Raw genomic sequence first — 12500 nt, 5'->3', positions numbered from 1 at the left:
TGAGGCAAGACATGTTACTAATGAGATCTCTTTGGCCTTCTCAACTTGAATTTTAGGTTGGTAATTTCAGCTGTGTTACAAGAAGTGTAGAGGGAGGGAAGGAGGGAGAGAGAGAGGAGAGAGGTGGGGAGGACACAGAACATTTCTCATATAAAAGAAGGCAGAGGTAGGTGTCAGTGAGTGGGTGAGGGGTGGGTGGGTATGGGTGGGTACACGTGTGATGCTGCTTTTGTATTAAGACCTGTGTTTTCCAGGCAAACACTCTGCCAGTGAGCTATACCTCCAGGCCTCTTTCTATTTTCATTTTGAGGCAGAACCTTGCTAAGTGAACCAGGCTGGCCGTAAACTCACTCTGTAACCCAGACAAGCTTTGAACTTGTGATCCCCCCTGCCCTCAGTCTCCCAAATAGCTGGGATTGTAAGCCTGTGCTTACAGCCCTGGTCCTAACATAGGCAGCTCACAGTCACTGGCAACTCTACCTCCACTGGGTCTGACGCCCTCTCCTGGCCTCCATAGGCACTGCATACATGATGCATACATAACCACACACAGACATACACATATGTACACAATTGAAATCAAATTAACTTTAAAATGTTTAAAGGAATCACAGAAAAGTTTTATTTCAAGACCTAGCCCCTGACAGTATGCACCCAGTGTTTACATAAATGCTTATGGTAAGTAAGCATGGAGTACAGATGTGCTGTGGACTTTAGAGCCTTGCTCTCAGACAGTCCCCACCCCACTGTGTCAGCTGGCTGGCCATGTGCCTAGGCTCATGGTGTGCTCCCAGGATTTTATACTCAGGTACAGTCAGAGTAGGACATCATAGCCCTGTGTGTTTTCTGATCGCCAGTGTACCGCACAGCCCCCCCCCCCACGTCTAAAGTCAGTAGCAGGTACAACAGATTGAACAGGTTCACGGCTTTGCCCCTAAGACCTGCAAAAACATCCTAACACAAGGTGTTCATTGTGGTACTGTGAACTGAACATAGCTGAGCACAGGTTGTTCTTTTTTTTTTTTTTTTCTTTTTTTCAGAGCTGGGGACTGAACCCACGGCCTTGCGCTTGCTAGGCAAGCGCTCTACCACTGAGCTAAATCCCCAACCCCACAGGTTGTTCTTATTAGTTGGGTTTTAAAAATACAGATTAAGGTATCCTTTAACAGCATTGTAATGGAACGCTTCACTCCCAGCAGTGCCACAGGTCTGAGCTCATGTAGATTCTAAGAGCCCTGACTCAGACTAAGAGGGAAAGTGGGATCCCTCAGGAAGATGGCTATAACCACCACACACACACACATACGCACACGCACACGCACACACACACACACCTCACAGGCCCTCTCCAGACACCCCGACCATCTTTATAGACACCTGCCTGGGTGCTGGGAGGCCCCATCCAGCAGGCATGCACAGTTTGTTGAACTCTACTAATTTGGGTTCTAGACCAGCCTGGCCTGATTACACGGGAGCTAAGCTGTCCTCTCCCACCTAGTGTGCTGGTGAGGTCTGGATCCACCCCAACCTGAGCACAGGCTTCGGGGGAAGAGGGGGAGGTACATAGCCAGCTAGCTTTGTTGGGGTGCTTTGTGACAAGGACACCTGTAGTGTAGCAGAGTGTGCCACAGGAAGGGCAAACGAAGGTGTTCTGGAAAAGGCAGGACAGACAGGCTCCACCGAGAGAGTGCTGGGATTTGCTGGTGCTGCTAGCCAGTTTCTGATGGTTCTTCTGCCCCAGCCTCCAACTCTGGGCCCAGTCACTCTGAGGTCCAGAGAGGCTGACATCAGCAGGCAGATGACATCTGTCCCTCCTGCTTTGAAGTCAGCCTTTCCTGCAGGCAGGTGCCATGCCTTCCTCCCACCCCAGACTAAAGAGAAAGTTGTGTAATCCCAGGGTTGGGCGCTGGAGATGGTGGAAAGAAAGGTTCAGTTCTGCGGTCTTAATCTTCTGCCTTGTATCCTCATCTGAAGATGGACTGATCCTCGTACACAGGGAGCTGCTGAGTAGGTAGCCGTTGGTTGCCCGTGCCTGGCACACAAGTCTCGGTGAGGAAGCTGCCATTGGCCTTTACCCAGAGTCAGTGTGCCTATGCATGCACAATCCTCTTTAAACCAAAAGGACAGAACTGCTGTGCCCACTTCAGGGAGCAGCGGCAGCAGGCAGGCAGCATGGAGAAAGAGTGTCCTGCTCTTAAACCACCCTCGCTCTCTTGCTCTCTCCCCACCCCCCCCCTGCCCTGGTCCAGAGTTTCTGAAGCCTTGTATAGGAGAGTTCAAGTTGGCTGTGCCTGCACACAGTGAGGGTTTCGTGGGTAGGGATAGACAAGCATGTTGCGCACATGCGTATATTGCTTTCCCATGTCTTAGGCAGTGTGGAGTCCTGTCATCAATCAGACATCATACCTACCAGGCCCCGCAGCCCAGGCACAAGTTCAATTCAAATGTGTGGTGTTCCTTAGCAACTTTACACAGAAAAAAGGTGGGCAGCCCAAAGGGCAAGTTCTTACTTAACAAGAAACTCAGAGCCCAACTAAGAATGGCAGACAGGGAGGTTCTCACTGAGCACTACACTGGGAGACCAGCTGCTGGGTCTCAGGTAGCCTTGCCCATCATGGTAGGCAGGCTTGGAGCCCCAGTCGGGCCTCACAACAAGGCTCAGCAGGGCCTGCTGTCTCTCCTGCAGGAAAGCGTCTTTCTGCAGTAGACTGAGCAAGAAGCAGAACCATCAGCTGAAAGCTGCGACATCAAAGGCCAGAGCAGGCTGGGGTGACAGCTCTCTCCTGACACAGCAGTTGTCACCAACACCTTTCTCCTCTTCCTCTCCTCCTCCACTCCTTCCCCTCCTCTCCTCCTCTGCGGAGGGCATATGTAGCAGATGATGCTGGCTCTGGTGGTTGGCTTATCTTGCTCACCCACTGACCCACTTTCGGACACATCTTACTTCTTCTAGCCCCAGTCTTTTGCCTTCATTACATCTTTATCCTCTGTGACGAGTATGTGTCGTGGAAGACTTAAGCCCCCCAATTCGGTTGCTGCATTTGGCCCTGTGAGAGAACAGGAAGTGAGAGTTCCCACTGCCTGGTAAGGAAGCCATCAAGAAGCTGCATAGCTTCTGCCAAGCTCTGCTTTGTGCTGTCTCCTGCACTTCACTCCCTCTCTGCCACTCAGATGCCTGCCCGAAAGCAGGCAACAGAGACTGGGGACAGAACCTGTTGTCAGAGTCTCTTTCTTGTGTGGTGACCTAAGTTCCACAGAGAGGCATGCCTCATCAGTGGTGCTCAAGAGCTGGAGTCAGCCCCCCAGCAAGGGTCGAGAAAGGGCAGGGGCCTCCACAGAGCCAGGAGGCCAGCAACCTGGTGAACCCTCTACTCCCCTCCTATCCCAGGGCATAGGCATTGCTGCCCACTGTGCACCCATCAGCTCTCCCTGGCCGCCTCCACTCCCTCCTCAGTTCCACTCTGCCTGCTCTCAGACAGATGATAACCGTGATGGAGCATATGGCCCAAAGTCACCCGGCATTCTGTGAAAGTGACACTGTGTTACTCTGGGCTTGGGGGGAGGGGCCGTCCTCCTGAGCACAGCTTATGTCTTTGTTCTTCAGAGGGGCACAAGGTCACCCCTCCCAAGTCCAGGAAAAAAATATGTACGGGAATTCATGAAGAGGATTTTCTACCTAGGCAGCCATGTGAAAGCAGGCAGAGGCTGGGCTAGTACAAACAGGAGAACATATGGAAGACAAAGTGGAGTGCCTCTTGTCTCAACTCCCACCCAGGCCCCTGGCTTCCATAGCCCTTTGTTGGGGTCCTGCTCATGTCTGGAACCCCAACAGATTGCCATGAGGGACAATAGGTACCCAGCTGGCTTTAGGCATTGCCCTAGGCCCTCAACTGGGCACAAGCTCCAGAGACAGTTTTCTGACCATAATCAGCCAGGCTGGAGAGCCTGGTTAGTGTCCCTCGCCCCCACCCCCACCCCAAGCTCCACCCGATCCTCACAGAGCCTACTAAGTGCTGGGGTCAGGACACAGTTGATCCACATCCCTCTTAGCCATGGGTCATGTGACGAGGCGGCTGCTGGGCCCTGGGAGGTTTAGAACACATTCCTAAGGCCTGGCTATTGCCAAAGCCACGGTCACAGCCAGGTGTACAGGAAAGTAGCTCAAAGCCCTGTGAGGCAGCAGGGACAGGGAGGAAGGTGGATGGAGGAAGAGAAGCAGGAGCTGGGGCGGACATCAGGGGCCTCATCTCCCCGCCCCCTGTCAGTTTCTGTGACTCCCCAGAGCCTGATGTTCATGGAGGCTACAATGTTCCTGCTGAAGGTCGTTGGCCCAGAATGCTCCTTGGTGGATGGAATGGGCTTTCTGGTCTCCTTCTGTGTGCTCTGACAGCCCTTGGCCTTCCCTGGAAGCCCTCAGACTCCTGAGGTTGGGGTGTTGATCTTCGTGCTTCTGAACAGAGGAGGCTGCTAGATAAATATACCCTGGCCTGCTGCGGCCGGAGTAGGTTAGTACCGGAGACAGATCACACGGAAACAAAACTGCCCCTCTGAAGTCCAGCCCTCTGCCCTGAACTGCCGCACCCCTCAGCCCTCCTCTTGACAGCTGCCTCCTCCTAGAGCCCCAGACTGGCTCTCTTACAAGGGAGCAGGAGACAAAGGAGGAAACTAACAGGGATTGACAACGCCTCTGACAAGACGATCCTTTGCTCTCTGGGCAGCAACTGAGCCGGAAACTTGGCCACCAGTAGCTATGGCTTGAAACTGTGCTGAAAACCTCAGCTACCTAGGCTACAAAATGGGGCTGAGCCTGCCTTTCTTTTAGAACAAATTTATCTGTGTGAGTGTGTGTATGAGAGTGTGTGAGTGTGTGTGTGTGAGAGAGAGAGAGTGTGAGTGTGTGTGTGTGTGTGTATGTGTGTGTGAGAGAGAGTGTGTGTGTGTGTATGTATGAGTATGTGTATATGTGTGTTTGTGAGTGTGTGTGTGTGAGTGTGTGTATATGTGTGAGTGTGTGTGTTTGTGAGTGTGTGTTTGTGTGTGAGTGTGTGTATGTGAGTGTGTGTGTGAGTGTGTGTGTATGTTTGTGTGAGTGTGTGTATTTGTGTGTTTGTGTGTATGTGTGTTTGTGTGTGACTGTGAGTGTGTATGTGAGTGTGTGTGTGTGTGAGTGTGTGTATAGATGAGAGGACAACTTTCCAGAGTCAGTTCTCTACTAATAGCACGTGTGTCCTAGAGATCAGACACAGCTTCCTCCAGCCTGTCTTCAAGCACTGTTACCTGATGAAACGTCTCGAAAACCCTAGCCTGCTCTCTTACCATGTAGGGTTACTGAAAAAAGAAATCAGGTCCAGGCCAGAACACATCTTAGAATACAAACTGAGCTGCCTAGCTGTCATTTCTTGTCTGTCTGTCTATCGTTGTTGGGTTTGTTTTTGTTTTGTTTGTTGTGTTGTGTTTGTTGTTTGGTTTGGTTTGGTTTTTGTTTTTTTCGAGACAGAGTTTCTCTTATATATATTCCTGGCTGCCCTGGCTGCCCTGGCTGCCCTGGCTGCCCTGGCTGCCCTGGCTGCCCTGGCTGTCCTCGCACTCCGAGAGATCTGCCTGTCTCTGCCTCTTGGATTAAAGGCATTTTTCACCACTACCCAGTCTGTCTGTCTATGTCTGTCTTTTCATAACAAGGTCTTATGTAGCTTAGGCTAGCTCTGTGCCATCGTGAACTTCTGATCCTCCTACCTCTGCCCCTTAAGTTCTGGGATCACAGCCATACACCAGCACACCTGGCTTATATGGTGGAGGATCAAACCCAGGGCTTTGCATAAACTAGGCAAGTGCTCTGCTGACTGAACTTCACCCTCAGCACCAGGCCCCAACCGCTGTCACACGGTTTGCTTTTCCCCACAGGGTCACCCATTCATCGTGCAGTTCAATGACGGAAACGCCACTGTGGTGTCCATGTGGGTTTGCCGAGCTCTGGAGGAGAGGCGGAGCCAGCAGGGGCCCCCATGAGACCTCAGCAGGACACTGACCACTCAGGACCAGGCATCAAGGTCACAACAAGCTGTGACCCCTCTGTCTGCTGCCTGATTGGGAAGAGATGTACTGGGCACAGCCTCCTGCTTTCACCTTCTACCCTACCTGGGAGTCCTCAAGAGGGCTGGCCTCTGCCAAACCCCTCACCACTGGTGGGGAGGAGGCGCTGACAATGACAGGTGGAGATGGTGCAGGGTCAGGGTGATGAGGTTATGGAACCTCCTCTGGCCCCACCCTCATCTCTCCCTACTGATGTAAAGGGTCAGCCTATCAGCAGCACTGATGGGAATAAAGTATTACTGCTTTGGATTGTGTTTTTTCAACAAGTTTGTAGTACACATCCCCACTAAGCAGGGACAGCAGCAAGATCCTGTCGTTTCCTGTAGCTCTGTGCTAAGTCTCATGCCACAGCTCAGGTGTCCTGAGAAACCGGGCTCAGAGGTGCCCATACCGAGCTCCATGGCAAGGTATACCGAAGCCAGGTCCAGAACCCAAACCTCAGGTCATAGTATAGCCCTCTCCTGGACTGGAGCTGGCCACAGGCCCAGCATCAAAACAGCACTAACCTTGGCTGTGGTCTTGGGTAGCTGAGGAGGAAGCTATCACCCTGAATGTAACATGGAGGAGCTCAGAGGCCTACAAAACCCTTCCCCACCCCCAGCCACCATCTCCTCTGCCACAAGCTGCCTCTCGCTGCCTGCGACTGCCCACCACTCCTCATGGCCACTTGAGGTAATTCTGCAGCCACCTGGAGGAAGTGTGGCCCTCCCTCTTTTGCAGGGGGTGGAGGGAAGCACTGAGAGCCCCATTTCTACCTGGTGGAAGGGAGTCCTCAGCATGTCCGCATGCCGGCCTCCACTGCCATCCAGGCCACGGCCACACTGTGTCGTTTCAGCGGCAGTCCTTCCCAGTGCTGAGGGACCTTGGCTCGTCTTTCTCCTCAGCCTCCCTCCTCCTTTGCTTTTCTCCTCCATGTCTGAGGACTTTTCCTCCACTTCTCGTAGTACCAGGAACTGAGGCCAGACCCGTTCACACACTCAGAACATGGCGGCCCTGCCCCACCTCCGCATATGGCGCCCGTGGAGTTTTGTTAGAACACCAGGTAGAGCTGATCCTGATGTTCAGAGCTTCCCAAGTCACTCAGAACAAGGCGACGGGCAGATTCAAAAGATAAATGACCAGGAACTCAAGGTCATCCTGTTAAAATCAGCCTTTATCACAAAATTCAGTCTTTAAAAAAAAAAAAAAAAAGCCAATAAAACAGAGGGGATTGAATGGAGAGGTGGCTCAGTGAGTAATGCTTGCCTCAGAATATAAAAGAAGAGTAGGTTGTGACAGCCTGTACTCCCAGGCCTCAGGTGACAAGGACCCCTGAGCAAGCTGCCTAGCTAGACTTGCCTAATTGGTGGACCCTAGGATCAAGAGATCCTGTGAAAAGACACCTGATGTCAACCTCTGACCTCCAAATGTACATACGTGCTTATCCACATACATGTGAACAAGCACATGTGTATGCACACCACAGGGAATGCACAAGGATAAGGGAGGACAGGAAGGGGACAAGCCATAGACCCGCTAACCTGTATTAATCCTGTGAGATTATAGTGACTCCAGTTCCTGTTGCCTCCAGTTTTGTTTCTGCTGCAGCCACCCAGGGCCAAAGCAAAAAGCCACTAACTGTCCATACTCTCTCTATCATATGAAGCTGGAGCTGGGAGGCTGCTGCCTGTCCAGAGACTACATCTCCCAGAAACCCCTGGTTGAGTGGAGGCCATGTGATTAGGTCTCTTCAACAAAGAAAAGATGACCAAGAAACTTCAGATCAAGATCCTACCCATCTCTATCCTGATAACGGACGTGAGATGTTGAAGAGCAGTGGAAGCATCTTGAACCTCAAATTCACCGTATGAGGGTACACCTGCAATGAGCTGTTAAATAAGCTGGGCTTTCATGTTACCAGCAGTGTGATGCCCAGTCCTGCTGACCACTGTTGGGCATCCCCAGGACCCTCTCTCTCACCACTGTCTACATGACCGCCTTGCAGAACTTCACTCAAATGGCTTCTCAGAAGACCCTACCGCCCACACCACCGAAGCATGCAGTCTCCCTCTCTTGCTCCCAGGATGATGCAGGGAGAGATCTAGCCTTGGTAAATAAAGTAGAATGGGGTCAAGGATGACACCCTCTGTCAATCTCTGTCCTCCGTGTGCACCTGCTCCCAGAACCCAGATTCACTAGCCTGCACCAATTCCCTCTGTCTCATTTGTAACTGTGACAACCCTGTTGTTTATTTACACCTTCCCATCCTCCGTTAGAATGGAAGCATCACCAGCTGGGGGCTCCCCCTGCTTTTCACCGACCAAGAAAAAACCTGGGCTGAGGAGGCGTGTGATAAACATTCGTTGGCCGGATGGCCACCATGGTGAAACCATCATTCACAGCTGGTACTCTGTCCAGTGCCCTGTGGAAGGGGCCTCTGTAGAGACTGCATTGTCTTTCCAGGGAGAGGCTCTATGGTTTAGGGACAATGGCCCAGACCCCAGCAGTGTTTATCTCCTTGAGGTCCCCCATTGCCCAGGGTCTGATGCAGTCAGAGAATTTTTGAGACCCAAGCCATAAATAAGGACCAGGCACCCTAGACCAGTACTCAGAGCAAGATCTGTGAGCAGTACATGAGGTAGGCTTTCCTGACAGGGGGCTTTGTAACAAGGGCACCCTGGTCCTGACCACTCCAAAACCAGAACTAGCTACCCACCAGACTTCTCCTTGTTCTTTGAAGAGGCACCAGCAACCATTTATCCCCCAATCCCAGTTCAGCGGGGCAGGGGACACTGTTACTGGTAACTTTGAACTCCTGGCACACCTGCCTCCACGCTGGGACTCTGTGCAGAATGTTGAGAATTACAAGGATAGACCACCACAGCCATTTTTCTACAATGCTGGGAATCCAACCCAGGACCTCAGACACACAGACATGCAAATGCTCTTGCAAAATGGGCAGTCTTCCAACTCGGAAGAAGGAGGGGAAAGACAGTTGTCATCCTAAACCAGGGTGTTTGCTTACTTACTATCAACTTGCTTAATTTCCTCCACACCCCCTGAGATAGATGCTGTTGTTCTGTCCATTTCTCAGATGGAGAAGCAGAATCATGGAGGCAGAAAGACTTGCCCAAGGTCACCCAACAAGTAAATAGAAAATTACTGTTTGGCACTGAGAGCCCCACTCTTATCCCAAATTCCAAACCAAGCTCCAGCACATGCACCTGCTACTCCAGCACAAAGGCCCCCAAACTCCTGCAAAGACAGTGCACTCTTAGGAGCGGAGCCTCGGCTCTACTCTTTGGCCACCACACTAAGAATGCTGTACAGACTGCCTTTCATGGCGCTGTGAGGTTGCTTTGGGTAGAGCCTCTGAGCCAGACCTGGAGACCAGCCAGAGACAGCTACCCTAGACCTCAGTGTCCTCATACTGTAAAGTGACTGGACTTATGAGCCTTGAGGACTCTCAGGCCTCCTGGACAACTTCTTGTGGTCTGAACCATGATCCCCTGTGAGTTTCCCCAGCCCAGAATAGCAAGCACTTACCTACACTCACCAATCCACATGTACACACACCTACATGTACCAATCCACGTATATACCTACAATACACCCAAACACACACACACACACACACACACACACACCTGCAATCCATACATATGTACACATACCTATATGCATCCATCTATATGCACACATACCTGCATACACCCATCCACACACATGCATGGAGCTCAGTTCATGGTTTTATGGCTCCCAGGGCTCTGGACCCCAGAATCTATGACCTGTGCTTTGGTGCAGCCCTTGTCATACAATGGAATGAGGAAGAAGGCCACAGGAGGCTGTGGAGAGGGAGAGCAGATACCCTGTCCCAAGATCCCAGTAATGGGAACAGGAGCAGTGTGAGCTCACAGAAGCTCACACAGGGTCCTGATTTCATTCTTGGGGTCAAGTGGACGCCTGAGACTGGTCCTGGACCAAGTTCACATTGAGGGGATCAGAGGTTTTCATTTCATGCAGCTGGAAAGTTCCATTCAAAGGTGGGGAACGTGCCAGGGGGAGACAGGAGCCAGGGTCAGGGCTAGCCTGTGGCAAAGGATGATCGCTATGAACAAAGCCCTAGGAAGGAGGCGGCACAGAGGCCTGGCAAGTAGAAACAGCCAATATCTTAGGATGCAGGCCCTAAGTCTGGTCCTTGTGGGCGGGGCCTGACTACTAAAGTGTGGGATATGGGACAAGGCCAGTGGGCCTCCATGGCAACATTGGGTTGCAATGACTCTGGCTTTACCGGCCTCTGCCTTGACAAGCATTACATCTTTGCTACACTGGAGAAGCTTGCAAACTAGCAGGCTGGCAGGAAAAGGTGGGACTTGGCAAGGGATGGGCCATGGGGAGACCAGGTGAGGTCCCAAAGATAACCTGGGCTATCACAACCCAGGAGGCATAGATAACCTGGGACAGGGAAACCAGCAGAGCCAAGCCTCCTAGTGACGAATTTTCTGCTGAACAACCACAATTGTTTGCTGTGACTTCGGACACAGTCTGGAAAAGACTTTGTTTCCTCCCTCGGCGGGATCATTTGTCTTGTTTTGAAGCCCCGAGATTGCAGGCGGGAACTTACAGACTAAAGTTTGTCTTAATTGCCGTGGTGTCACCACCTCTCTGGCAGATAACAGCACAATGAACGAGTCGATGGGGCTGAGCCCTCCAGGTCCTTCTTCTAAAGTGAGACAAATGTCCCTGCTTTGAGCCCAACAGTCCATTGGCAGCCCTGTCATTTATTTATCTCCCTAACAGCTTGCATTAACTTTCAGGGGATAAAAAGTCTCTCCTGCCCGCAGACTTAGTTAAAGGCACCAGTCTCACCGAGCTGCTGGGCCCTCCTAGGAATTCATTCTTCCTGTCTTCCCCCCCACTTTGGGGGACATGGGGGACAGCGAGAGCGATGGCCCACACATGGAAAGAGAGGAGGGTGGCAGGTGAGAATGTTCTAGAAAGAGGGGCTGGTGAGATGCTCAGAGCAGAGGAACCAGCGCTGGAGCATGAGGTAGACCCCAGCGCCCATACAAGAGCCAAGTGTGGCTGCCACCCCAGCACCACGGAGACACGAGGCAGACACAGGATCATTACAACTTGCTAGTCTGTAAGTCTGTCTGCTAGAAAACGGCAAATCCTGGGTTCAGTGAGAAATCTACCTCCAGGGAATAAGGACATCCAGTTCCTTTGGTCTCTACATACACGCAACGCAGAGGAACATGTCACTCATGTAGACACATGCACACACAAGCATCACCAACACGTATGCTACACACACAAAGAAAATTTCTGAGAAGGGACAGATCCCATCGATCTTGCAGTGTGGGTGGAGCATGGCAAATCCCCTTCACCCTGGTCTAATTTGGTCCTTCTGGCTCCCCTGAAAGGGCCTGAGATAGGCACCCCCACCTCCATGTTCTACCACAAGACTAACGCTAAGTTCCCTGACTGTGTCAAACCCTTGCCTCCTGGAGCTGCTCCCTCAGCTTGCAACGACTTCCCTGCCTTCCTCCTCCAATCCCTGCTGTGGTTCAACTCCTCTGGAAAGGCCTTAGCCACTGGCCTGCCCTATCCCACCTGCCCACTTCTCCCCGCTAACCTGATGGTTTGTGCTTAGCACATTCTGAGAAGAGTCACAAGCTAGAGCTTAGAAGTGCATGGACCGACACTGACCACTCCTGCCCCTCCCCTGCAGCCTCCTCGAAGGCACTGGGAACACTGGTGTGGTAGAGCTGTGGCTGCTCTTCTCCCTGGCTACTGGTGTGCAGTTCTCAAAGGTAGCAGGCTGAACAGGTGGCATTTTATAATAAAATTATTTGTTTTTTGAAACAAAAAATTAGTTTGAGCCAGGGTCCTATGTAGGCTGAGTGGTCTCAGATTTCCTGGAGCCAAACTTCAACTTCTGGTCCCACTGCCTTTACCTCCTGGAATTATAGGTGTCAGCTGCCACACCCAGCTTCAAGCTTATGTGATTCCGGGCAGGGAACCCAAGTCTTCAGTACCACTAGGCGAGCATTCTGCCGACTCAGCTGCACCTAAACCCTTTATGGTGTTTGTGGGCAGAGGACAGGCAGGTTCAATTTGGGTTTTCTGATAGCCAAATGGAGTTCTCTTCTTCTGATTCAAGGCTTCCTTGCTGGGGGTGATGGAACCAAGCTCTGAAGGGAATGGACTTGGAGCCTACAGCCTTGTCCAATCTTGCTTTTCCATTGACTCCCTGTGTGATCCTAGGCAGAATGCCTAACCTCTCTGGGCCTCAATTTCCCTATTCGTAACATGAAGTCATGGTAATCTTTGGAGGTTGGTGATGTCATTGTCAAACCATCCCTGTCACACATTATGACATGCAGACTTCTAAAGAGCTAGTTTCCACACCTTCCCCCTGCCGGGTG

The 12500-nt window shown here is 51.7% G+C and overlaps 1 protein-coding gene across 2 annotated transcripts in view; it reads left to right on the top strand.

The window, feature by feature from the left end:
• Positions 1 to 6339, top strand: part of Map2k5 (mitogen-activated protein kinase kinase 5) — a 220813-nt gene extending 214474 nt beyond the window's left edge. For both annotated transcript variants that reach the window (XM_032910909.1, XM_032910908.1), the window contains one exon: positions 5902 to 6339. In XM_032910909.1, the coding sequence (XP_032766800.1) occupies positions 5902 to 6006 (105 nt within the window). In that variant the 3' untranslated portion in view covers positions 6007 to 6339. The remainder of the gene's footprint in view (positions 1 to 5901) is intronic.
• The last annotated feature ends 6161 nt before the right edge of the window (positions 6340 to 12500 follow it).

Source organism: Rattus rattus, chromosome 8 (assembly GCF_011064425.1).
Source record: "Rattus rattus isolate New Zealand chromosome 8, Rrattus_CSIRO_v1, whole genome shotgun sequence".
NCBI classification, from domain to species: Eukaryota; Metazoa; Chordata; class Mammalia; order Rodentia; family Muridae; genus Rattus; species Rattus rattus.
This window is presented reverse-complemented; position numbering and strand designations above follow the sequence as displayed.